The following is a 12,853-nucleotide window of genomic DNA, read 5'->3' as shown; positions in this document are numbered from 1 at the left end:
GGTCTCGGGCAGTAGTCATCGCCTCGGTGAGGCCCAATGTACGAAGGTCTTGCCTCACCACCTCAGCCCAGGTCTTCCTGGGCCTACCTCTTCCACGGGTTCCCTCAACTGTTAGGGTGTGGCACTTTTTCACGCAGCTATCCTCCTCCATTCTCACCACATGTCCATACCAGCGCAATCGTCTCTCTTGCACGCCACAACTGATGCTTCTAATGTTCAGCTTTTCTCTCAAGATACTTACACTCTGACGGGTATTCACATTGACATTACACATCCAACGGAGCATACTGGCTTCATTCCTTGCGAGCTTACGCATGTCACAAATATATAAATATATAAATACACATATACAAATATATATATATGAATATATAAGTACATATATATATATATAAATATAAATATATACTCTTTTACTCTTTTACTTGTTTCAGTCATTCGACTGCGGCCATGCTGGAGCACCAAATACATATATATATTTTTTTTTTGCTTTTTTTGTAGTTTCAGCTCATAGCTGTGGCCATGCTGGAGCACTGCCGTTTTGCTACACTGTTATTACTGAGATCCTCCTTTAATATGTGGCACTTTGTGTAGAATGGTATTTGATGCAGCTACCCTCAAATCAAAACTGGTTGTCAAGCGGTGTTGGAGTAGTATGGGTTTATTGTAACTCCACACAAAGAAAAGCAACCAATTCGTCTACTTTCTGAAAAGACTTTTACAAATGAAGTGATGAAACCATCAAGGCTTCAAGAACACTTAAATAAAAGGCATCTTGATAGAGAAGAAAAAAATTTGAATTATTTTCAATCCCTTAAAATAACTTGGAAGTTTTTCCTCGAGTTCATCCAGTTAATCTAGTGATGGTTTGAGTGCTTCTTATAACATATCACTTCTCATTGCGAAGTCCAGCAAACCTCACCCAATAAGAGAACAGCTAATCTTACCAGCTGTAAAAGAAGTCCTGAAGATGGTACTACACAAGGCACCAGAGCCAATTATCAAAGGTATTCCTCTGAGTAATAGCTCTGTCCAGAGGAGAGTTGATGAAATGGCAGAAGACGTCGAAGACCAACTCTGCACAATTCTGAAGAAAACAGAATTCAGCTTGCAGTTGGACGAGTCTACTTTGCCAGGTAATGATTCCATCCTCCTTGTATATGTTCGTTTTGTGAAAGAGGGCCAAGAATTACTCTTTGCCAGACTATTGGAAACTAATAGCAAGAGTAAATCCATTTTCAATGTGATCAAGAGCTTTATTGACAAAAAGGACATCCCACTGAATACTATTGCAATTGATGGTGCACCATCGATGACTGGCTGTCAACGCGGCTCTCAAAGTCAGCCTGCCTGATGCACTACGTGATTCACTGACAACACCTTGTTGCACGAAACCTCAGAGGTCATCTTCACAATTCCCTAAACATGGTCATCACCACCGTGAATAAAATCAAATCTCATGCTTTGAATACTTGCTTGTTTCAACAGCTTTGCTTTGAAATCAACGAAGACTTTCAAAACTTGCTGCTCCACACAGAGGTGAGGTGGTTATCAAAGGGAAATTGTCTGAATTATTTTTATGCTTTGCTTGATTCAGTAACGGAGTTCTTTAATACCACCGTCCCAGAACTTAGTGTGAGTATACTTTATAAGTATAAAATAGTGTGAGTATACTTTATAAGTATAAAGAAAGATATTGCATATTTGTCTGACTTATTAAATTCAATGAAGTGAATAACTAGCTGCAAGGAGATGGTGTTAATCTCATCCAAGTTAAGTCAACCATCTCAACATTTCAAGTGAAACTTGTTATGTATAAGTGCAAAATTGGATGCAGGGAGTTTTTCCAGTTTCTTTGCTAGTCTAATTTTGAAAAGGATGGAAAACTTGCAGACGAGGATCTGCTTGTCTTTTGCTCACACCTCACCGCACTGCACAAAGATATGGAGCATTGATTTCATGATCTGTTTGCTCTTCAAGTTTCTGACTAGATTGTCATCCCCTTCATTGACATCGGAGAAGAAGAGAGTGGAAAGCTAGAAGAGGAGCTGATAACTCTTCAAAATGATATTCAATTGAAGCCTAAATTCTGCAAGTACAATCAAGTATTTTGTCTTCAAAAAGCTATCCGTGACCACTATCTGGAGCTTTGGAAGAAAGTCAAATTGTTTTTCATTGCCTTTCCAGCATCTTATTTGGTTGAGAGAGGATTCAGTGCAGTCACTCGCCTTCTTACGAAACAGCGGTGTAAGCTATGAATCATGCGGAATGTGGTGATCTCAGGCTTATTCAGCCTGACATTGAGAGGTTACTTTCACTTCACCAAGTTCATCCTTCTCATTGAACCCTTCCTAAAAGCCTACCTGGATGGGCTGTTTTAGTGGAATACTGTTATGGCTTTAGTCTTTTATCTCTATTCTTTTGCTATGAACATTGTACCAACATATACTTTTTTTAATGCATGAACTTTGTGACATTTATACGAACAAACTCTTGTTATTGGTGCAAAATTCCTTTCATACAGGACTTATAACATTGCCTTTTTTACACATTTCTTTGTTGCATGCATTTCTTTTCTTTTGTGGGAGACTCTTGTTCCATTAACACTGCTGCACTACTAGTAATCAAAACCTGCACTTGCAACCACTTATTGACCACTGTATTTCATGATTTCTATTTCATGTAAAGTTGTGCATAGTTTTTTAGAGGTAATAAATTACATACGGAAACTACCTTTCTGGGCAGCATACTACTGACACTTGCTCTCAGTATGTTTGCATATGTTGTTCTTTATTTTTCGATTTTTGTATTACAATGTTGCTTCCTTTTTTTTTTTCCTAATGCCTTATTGGCTTGTCACAGGATAATATAGTGATATATCAAAGCGAGTTAACTACCTTTTTTCACATATTGTTAGCATTTATGAAGTGGAAAGCTCCGTTTACCAAAACACTATTGCTGTGCATGTGTACTGCACTTTGCTGAATGTTGCTGCTAAAGGTTCTTTTGCGAAACAGAGAGGTGACAAGATCTGTTTCTGTTGTACCTCGAAGAGAGAACTGCGACTGAAGTGTGAATAATGTTGAACGATCAGAAGATCTTGGAAACCTTTGTCCAACAGCTCAATGCTTTCGAACACCTTTCTCTCTCATATTCCTGAAGAAAAAGATTATTTCTTCTCTGTGAAAATTCAATTAATTCACTAAGTTTTGTATTATGATATTTCAACATAGATCATCATATATTCTCTACTTACACCAAAATGTCTTTCTTTGACACACTTAGCCATATCTGCTACACTTCCTGTGTTTATTATTTGTATATATAATTTATGACAAATAAATATGACGATGATTTAATTTCATGCCTAACAAAGACACTTTGTTAAGTCCAAAGCCTTCTCCTCCTGATATAATTAAAACCTTTAAAAAGCATGCATGCCACTACACTGCTGACTTCTCCAATATGCGGTGTAAATTTGTGCATTATTTTATCGAGTAAGAATATGTAATGACGGTTTCTTTTTTGGCAGTGGATTGGGGGATGCTATGAATTTATAATATTATTACAGTATTGTATACAAATTATATAATATATTAAATATGAAATGATTCATAATATATGTAAACTAGTAAAATATAAAATATTTATTTATACATAAAAATAGGGGTGGGGGCGCTGAGGGTATTATGTGGTTATGAGGTGGGGCAGTGGCTCAAAAAGTTTAAGAACCTCTGCTATAGAGAGATGTTATTGTTTCACTTTTGACACAAGTGAGCAAGCAAGCATGCATGTGAATAGGTAGGCAAGTTGTCAAACAGTCAGAAAGTTACCAAGTTAATTCTTATTGCTAGCAATTAATAATGAAACTAGTAACAGTTGCCATGACCAACCATTTGTGAATAGATCAAATAGTGTAATGATGTTACACAATAGAGTGACTAAAAGAGTTTAGTAATGCTAATAAAATTGCTAGTATATAAACTAAATTAGACGGACATGTCTGTAAGGCTTTAATGAGTTACTGACTCATCCACTCAAAACAACAATTTTGATAGTCACACTAACAATGATAACAACTATAACAAGAATAGCAGTAAATGGGATAATTAGTGAGAGAAGGGAAAATATAAATATAGTTTGAGTCAGAACTTTAGTACGAGCTTTTGATTATGGCAGCGACAGGTGGTAGTGATATTTATTGGATGGTAGTGTTAATGATGAATCTAATAGGGTTGGCAGTGTTAACGGGAGCCATTATTGATAGGGTTGTAGTTGTTGTGGTGGCAGTTGTAGTCAAGTGTTATTAGTGGTATTTACTAATTTAGTGGTGAATATAGCAGACATGGCAGTTCTTATGATGGTACTATGTTGCTGTTTAGCCCTAGGTCAGCATGGTTTGAATAGACTTACAATCACAGTAATATCAAGGAACTGTGTAACTAGAACTACATCAGTTAATATGACACTCCTTTTCATTAAGTTGGCAGGAAATGATTCGAAGGAGATTCGGCTGTTAAATATAGTAGGTCAAGCAGCTACAGAGGCTTTCTTGTTGACTCATCTTGGTACAGGTGTTAGAAATGGTGGGATATCCAGAAACATATTAGTTGTAGTGAAAGTGATATAGTGGGTTAATGGTAAAAGTGTTGCTGGAAACATTGAGTTTAAGTAACTGTTTGATTTTGTAGTAGAGGTAGTGATCATGTTGGGAGGTGGGGGTGATTCATGTCTTTGTAAGAGAGATATATCAAATTGGTTTATGGAGGGTGGTGGTAATAGTTGTGATGCTCTTAGGGGATAGTAGTTTCTCATATGTATGTAGGACAAAGGATTATCACTTTCATTAGAGTTATGTGGTGGAACAAATTGGGTTGTTACAGACATTTCTAATTATGTTGAAGTTGGTTGTGATTATGATGATGATCTTGATTAAGGGTGACAGTGATTGCAATGTCATTAATAAATATTAATAGGAGTAATAGATGGTCATGTAACTAGATCATATTATTAAGACAAGAGACATTTAGCTAAGCAGTTTGGGACTTTAGTAATTGTAAACACTGTATCAATAGCCAAGCCAGAAAATTAAGCAGATAATAGATAAATGTAACATTCCCAGATCAGAAACCTTTATCTTGAAATGAATCAATGTTGTTGTTTAACACCAGATTGGCCTCATTAAGAAAAAACTGTTATCAAAAGTTTGTGATTATCTTATCTTTTAGTTTTTCCAAACTATATGATCAATATTAAATGTGTCCTTTCTTTAAGACAGTAGAGTGTGATTTGGGGGAGATTTAACATCTATTTCTAACAGGTCAAGCAACTACATATAGGCTCCCTTTTGACTTGATAGCCTCTTTCCATTAAATAATTAGACTACCAGCATCAAAATCCAATATCATTAATGAAGAATAAAGTGATTCACACAGTGGATTTGAATATGCAATTTATGAGCAAATAATTCAGTATTTTATCAACTTACCTAAATTGATAAAACATTGTTAATTTGGGTATATCACTTAAGGTGCTAACTGCTCACCAATAGTATCAAAGTAAAGGTTATATAAAAGAAGGGTTGTTAAGGGAATTTGTAATGGTGTTAAAGTTGTTGATTATGTTGGCAGATATTGAGATGAACCCAGTACCTTCCACATACACATTTGAAAAATGAGAAATATAAACGAAGAACCTTCTATATGGCCACTGAAACTGCTAGAAATAGCAGCCAAGCCTTCTTCAAGTCACACCTTTCTATCTAATACAATTTGAAAATAACACAATATCATGTTTTGAAGCTGTTTTAATCAGTTCCATCAGGACTGATCAGGGGTTAAACAACAACAAAATGAAATACCTCTAAAATGTTTCTAGAAGTATAAAAATGTATTATGCTTGAATACAACATAAAAGAATGCTGTAGGTCAGGCCATGTGAAGCATTTAGGAATATCAGATGTTTTGCTGTTTTCTACAAGTTGAATGGGAATTTTTCTCATTCTGCATATGGAGCCCGAATGCTGTAGACAACACAGAAGGTGGCACAGCTGAGATGTTAAGTTGTTGTTGGTTTTCCAGGCAGAAAGGGTTGATTTTACTAGTGTCGCATTTATCTTCACAGCAAAAAAAGTCTCTTCATTAAGAATATCAAGTATAGTTTGTTGCCGTAAACAGTAGGAGCACAGTATACACGCCTCTAAACTCTTGAATATAAATTTTACATTCAGAGGATATCAACATTTTCTCACTAAGGCACTATCTTATACAACTGGATGTGTTAATGTCATCTAAATTCACTTGAAGAACAGCTCTGTCAAATAGAACGCTTATACAATGTTTAGTGAACAGCTTCTATAGTTAACACCATAATTAATACACACATCCTTTACTAAGATTTTATAGCCCAAATGGGCAATTCAACAAGATATATGTTACATGCCTTATTTAATCACACTTAAGATCTTACCATATACCATATCATTATGAATATGTACACTGTAGATATCAATAATGACATGGCTGGTGGTGAGTGCAGCTTCCCACTCAATTCTTAGATTATTGAAGGCTCCAATAGTGGTCTTTGTTGAGTTAAGCAATGAGGAACTTAAATGCATGATTATTGTAGCTATACAGACAACAGCATATTGACAACCCGGTTCAAAGTTTGGATCTAGGGAAGTTGATGTTATAGTTATTTTGATATGCATTTTCTATGTTGCTAACATCAGGTGGGAAATAGACAGTTATATCAATAGGGTGTTCTGAAATCCTGTTGATATGTAGCCGCAAATGCTTTGTGGGTTAGAAGAAACAGGGACTTACCAACTTAACTACTTTCAATGTGTGTAATTTGTGCATAACTGATGATGCAGGAAATATATTAGCTTTACGTGGTAAGTAGTTTAGTTTAGTTTGTAACTGAGATGTTGCAAGCACAGACAAGTTAGCACAGTTTATGATGGATCTGATAGAAGTGTGTTTCTTGATATGCAATTCTAAGATTGAGCAATCATTTTTCATGTTTAGAAAGGTAACTACGAAATGTTATATAGTATATAGATAATGAAGAATAGATAAATACAACAAATATTTCAAATGAGAGCAATGATACAGAATATAACTATCAAGTTCATAAAAGTAGTATCTGCTGTAGAAATGATATAGAATATTCTGGATCAAGGCACTGCATTATGGTTGCTGAACTTTAGTATATGAAATACAGGGGCAAACACCTGTATTTGTCAAAAATGATTGATTTTTCAGCAGCTGTTTCATGTCACATTAATCTATTCAGTTAAAACTTGCAAATACAACAATTACAATGGAAAAATTTCTTCAGGCAAATTGCTTTGATATCACTTACATGAGATATAATTACAGAGTAGAAACAAGGGCAAATTAAAATTTTCCTGAATTTTCTTGCTAAATTCAGACACAATTGCAAACAAAAGATTTGCTCTGTGAGGATTGGCTGAAAAGTTCATAGGCCAACCAAGATACTCTCACAGAATGTGACCAAATGAGGTTTATTTTTCAATATAGTCCCCTTGCAGTCAACACATTTTTTCCATCGGTATTGCAGTGTTTGGATACCATTGGAGAAGCTTTCATCCTGTTCATCAAAAAAGTCATCAACAGCAGACATGATGGCATCATCACCATGATACTGGTCTCCAACCAAGTGCTTTTTCATGTTGAGGGAACAGATGATAGTCAGATGGGGCCAAATGAAGAGAAAGGTGACCAACCAGTTCAAAGCCATTGAAAGCAAGGGGTTGTTTGCTGGAGCACTGTCTTCTTGAAATAAGAACCCCTTTCATCAGTGTTCCTGGGAGTTTGGTTTTGATAGCTTTTGTAACTGTCTCAGCAAGTTGGCATAATACTCTCCATTGATGGTGTGGCCCTTTTGAAGATAGTCAATAAACACAATGCCATCACATTCCTTGCAGATGAAACAAACTTAACCTTCTTTGGAACAGGTGAGGAAGGGTGTTTCCATGGCATGGATCTCTCTTTGGCTCAGTGATGCAGGGGCTTACTCATTTCTCTCAATGTCTTACCTGATGCCATGGTGAAAACAGTCTCTCTCACTTAGCTGTAAGGATACACAACCATCATAAACAAATCAACCTATAGATGCACTTTTTGAGTTGATCCCCAAAGAAACTAGCCACAATTACAAAAAAGCAGAACATTTTTCATGAGTATGTCAGACAAAAGATTCTCAGCATCACTATCTATAATCCTCATTACAACAAGAACATATGAAAGAAACACACTTGAAAAGCTTCAAGAATGACATTATTCAAGCTGGTATGGTATTGCTTCTACACACACAGGCATCCTGGATGGCATTCAAAGAAGAGCCACTCAACTAACATTAAATTTTCCCAGACTCTAGCCTCTAGAATCTCTGCTCTGCTCACATCTTTGATGCAAGTGTTGACATGTATCATGTTCACCGGTCATGAAAAACCAGCAAAGGACATAAACACTGCTTCTTCCACTAAATTCAAAAGGCAAAAAAAAAAAAAAATCTTTCCATATATATGACAGAACTTAGAAGGATATGATGATCCCCAATTGCTGCAATTTCTAAATTTTGCTCAGTTACATTTTGCTTACTAAAATTTTCTTGAGAAAAGTCTTAAGAGTAAATGCTTCCTCTGACTGCATGATTACATGACTAACCAGGTCTGAATGGTAGAGAAACAAATGGGTAGGAATGTCAAAATGGAGGAGGTATAGGAACAGACAGTTATGAGGAACAGAGGTCTATATAGTAAATGAAAAGATAGAGAGAAGGGACAGTATGCATGGGAGCCAAAGATTTGATAGTATCTCTGGGTAATTTAATGCTAATCAGTTGAGAGAATAGACACCACAAATGTTTGCATGCATAGCCTCTGCTTCATCCTAAGTGTGGGAGCAATAGTCCATAATAAGCTTCATTTGAGCATTGTAGAGTGTCAGTAATTGTTGGGTGTTGAAATATTTTCTAGCCCAGAAGAGATGGGCCAATTTTTGGGATGCAAATGAGGCTATGGTAAGGATGTGCCTTTACCAGGGGAGATGATGTGACACCCACCATTTGAAGTAACCATTAAAACTCTTGCCGAGTCTCACTCATGTTTAGCAAGTGGTGTGGTACAATGGCGTTTTCTTGATACTCAAGCTCAATCATATCCAGAAACGATAGAGCTTGAGATTTTCTGCTGTTACAAGAGACAACATTGGCACCACTACTAGAAATTCACACGGTCACCAATCATGAAATCAGTGCAGGTTTGACATATGGAATCTAGGTTACATGTAGAAAACGTTTGTTTGAGGAATGTTAGAAAAGAATGAAGGCTTGTATCATCAACATAAGGGTACCCATTGTGGTTTTCCATGTACTACCTGCCAGAAATTGAAACCAAATTTCCTTTAAATCACATTGATCAGTCTTAAATAAGAAAGATACTTTATAATAAAAAAAGTGGGCTGTCTCTGTTGACAAGAGACTTAACATTATCATCTCACAAAAACGCTCTTCTGACAAACTGACACTGAAACATACAGGCCTGGGTACACAACTGCACACACACATACATACATACATATGTCATTCCTAAACAATAGAGTCAGAAATTATCTAGTTCACCAAATACTGTAATTTCTTCAGATGTGTAGGTCTTAGCCATAATAGATTACAATTCTGAAAAAAAAAGTAAATTCAGAGGAGCTGGAGAATTTTTTTGCCCACTCTTTTATTTCAGTAATTTTTCAGTTTTGAGTCCTTCTGAAAAATCTTTTTCAGACTTGTTTTAAACATCCGGCATAATGATTCTTCAAAAATATGCATATCTGAAGAAGTCAAAACTGAAACTTACAGCAAAAGTTAACAGTAAAACTTCTACCAAACCACATTCTGCTCCTTGGCCTCACCCAGATTTACACAATCATTTTTTACACATTACATAATTTCTTTATTCTTCAGGGATCCTCACTCACTTACATACACACACACACACCTTTATAAACATCTCTATACTTCTCTGTATTGTGTGTGTGTGTGTATGTATAAACATATATGAAATTAAAATGACAAAGGAATAAGAAATTATGTCATGAACTGTATTAGCTTACACCTGTTTCGGTTATCAGATGCAATGCATTCATAGTTGAGTGCTTGAGTATCACCCTATCGCTCTATCAGAGATTCAAAAATGAAGTGTAATGTTGTTTGGGAAAGCATTTACATTTATACATATTCATAGAAAAGCATTACCATTGAAAAAAGCATATGTAGGAAATGGAGTAGGGGGATGCAAAAAACATGTTCATAAACACATGTAAACTCAGATAAAGACATTCATATGTATTGAGTAATCCCATGAATAATGTGTGTGTAAGACCCAGCAAGCCAAGTGAGAGCATAATCTTTGGCCTCTGCCAGAAGTGTAGCCAGCTCACTTATTTGTATCTTTACTTCACTGGACACTAAACTCTGCTTGCGAAGACCTGTTGAGGCAAGTGAAATCGAAATCGTAATTGAACCATATTCGATGGCAGGTACCTGTACCAGTGGAGCACTAACAGCACTGTCCGAGCGTGATCATTGCCAGATCAGCTGTCTGGCTTCTGTGCTAGTGGCACGTAAATAGCACCATTTGAGCGTATTGTTACTAGCATCACCTTACTGGACCTTGTACCGGAGGCATGTTAGAAAATCATTCGAGCAAGGTCGTTGCCAGTGCCACTGGACTGGCTCCTGTGCAGGTGGCACATAAAAAACACCATTTTGAGTGTGGCCGTTGCCAGTACCGCGTGACTGGCCCTCGTGCTGGTGGCACGTAAAAGCACCCACTACACTCTCAGAGTCGTTGGCGTTAGGAAGGGCATCCAGCTGTAGAAACTCTGCCAGATCAGATTGGAGCCTGGTGCAGCCATCCGATTCATCAGTCCTCAGTCAAATCGTCCAACCCATGTTAGCATGGAAAGCGGATGTTAAACGATGATGATGATGATGATGATGATGAATATAAATAATATATAAATATATGGATATATCTATACACATATGTACATACCTACATCTATATGTATACATATATGCATATATGGGTACAGGATATCAAAAAAACGTAAAACACAATGAGAAACAAAAACATAAAAACGAAAACAGAAAACAAACTTTTTTCAAACAACGAAAAACAGAGAAACGAGAACGCCACACATCCTTTTCCAAGTAAGTTTTATCTTAATAATTTCAATGCGCACTCTTCTACTATGTCTTCTCTGTCTATCTCTCTCCCTCTCTTGTTCTTCATTCTTTCTGTTTTTCTCTCCTACCCTTTCCCTATTCTTTTCTCCCTTTCACTGTTCCCTCTCTCACTCTTCCTCCTTGAATCTCTTGTCACTGACACGTGACAAAAGGGGATCTCTCTTTCTGTCCACTGCCTTCCTAAAGAAAAGACGTCTTTTTTCTGTCTCTTCTCTCATGGCACTTCTACCTAGCATTCATAATTTTTCTATCATCTTGGCTCAACAGCCCTCACCATTTATTTTTTCTGTTTTGTTCTCACTGTCCTGTTCTTGTTAACACTTTCACCCTCCGCAAAATATTACAAATTTTATTTGGTTTGCTTTGCGGGAAGGAGTGTTCCAGCAAGGATACATATTGTCCTTGCCTTTGAAACGCAGAGTGGCTGGAACATGGACAGTTGATGAAGGGGTATTCTCTTTGTGTTGCATGTCTCGTTTCTCTGTTTGTTTTTTTCGTTATAGATGTACATGTACATATACATATATATATATATCATATATATGTACAAATACATGTATATATATACATATATATAAATACGTATACATATTTATATACTGAGGGTGATAAATTGAATATTAATTTCAATTTAAAACCAGTGATCTAGCATATAAAAATCTGATAATTCAGAAAAATTGTATTATATGCGTATAAGAAGGATGACCACTAGATGGACATCCAATATGCTAGAAAGAGGTCATCAACGACCCAACCACAAAGAAAAATAATGTTCTCCAGAAAAAAAATGTTCTGGTGTTTGCTGAATTCTTTTTCTGGAGAACATTATTTTTCTTTGTGGTTAGGTCATTGATCAGTGGTTGGCGTTAGGAAGGGTATCCAGCTGTAGAAACTCTGCCAAATCAGATTGGAGCCTGGTGTAGCCATCCGGTTCACCAGTCCTCAGTCAAATCGTCCAACCCATGCTAGCATGGAAAGTGGACGTTAAACGATGATGATGACATATATACATACATATATATATACATATATATATGGGAGAATATACAAATAATAACAACAGACGAGGACAGGTGGTGTAAATAACAAAAGTATATATTAGTATGACGCTCGAGAATACGGAAAGTCTTTGACGTTTCGAGCTACGCTCTTCAACAGAAAGAATACGGAGACAAGGAGAAAAACACGGAGAAACAAAATTGTATATATATATGTATATATATATATATTTCTATAGGTTCCCCCTTCTAAGACCCCTCCTAAAGCTCTCCCTCTCAAACCTTGAACAACTATCATGCACTATCTTCCTCCAGCCATCATGGTCTTGTGCCTCTTTTTCCCAACTATCAGCTGCAATTCCTGTCTGTATTAGAGCATTTTGAAGGCAATCCTTAAACCTTAGTATATACATATATATACATATACATACATATATATACATATATATAGATATATATACATATATATACATATATACATATATATACATATATACAAATATATATAAAAATACATATATATATATACATATATATAAAATGTATATATATATACATATATATATATATATACATACATATAT

The 12,853-nt window shown here is 36.0% G+C and overlaps 2 protein-coding genes across 2 annotated transcripts in view; one reads left to right on the top strand and one right to left on the bottom strand.

Annotated features, from left to right (window-relative positions):
• The window catches only part of LOC106875675 (uncharacterized), a 168,029-nt gene that overhangs the window by 145,311 nt on the left and 9,865 nt on the right, over positions 1–12,853 (bottom strand). The window lies entirely within an intron of this gene.
• LOC106881917 (zinc finger BED domain-containing protein 5-like) lies at positions 425–2,214 on the top strand. The gene has a single exon (XM_052972128.1). The coding sequence runs from the start codon at positions 971–973 to the stop codon at positions 1,352–1,354; it is 384 nt and encodes a 127-aa protein (XP_052828088.1). The 5' UTR covers positions 425–970; the 3' UTR covers positions 1,355–2,214.

The sequence above is a fragment of the Octopus bimaculoides genome, chromosome 12, assembly GCF_001194135.2.
Source record: "Octopus bimaculoides isolate UCB-OBI-ISO-001 chromosome 12, ASM119413v2, whole genome shotgun sequence".
Lineage (NCBI taxonomy): Eukaryota > Metazoa > Mollusca > Cephalopoda > Octopoda > Octopodidae > Octopus > Octopus bimaculoides.
This window is presented reverse-complemented; position numbering and strand designations above follow the sequence as displayed.

Bases quoted from the DNA above. Each gene is read 5' to 3' on its own strand.
- LOC106881917 (XM_052972128.1), top strand. From the start codon at position 971: ATGGTACTACACAAGGCACCAGAGCCAATTATCAAAGGTATTCCTCTG.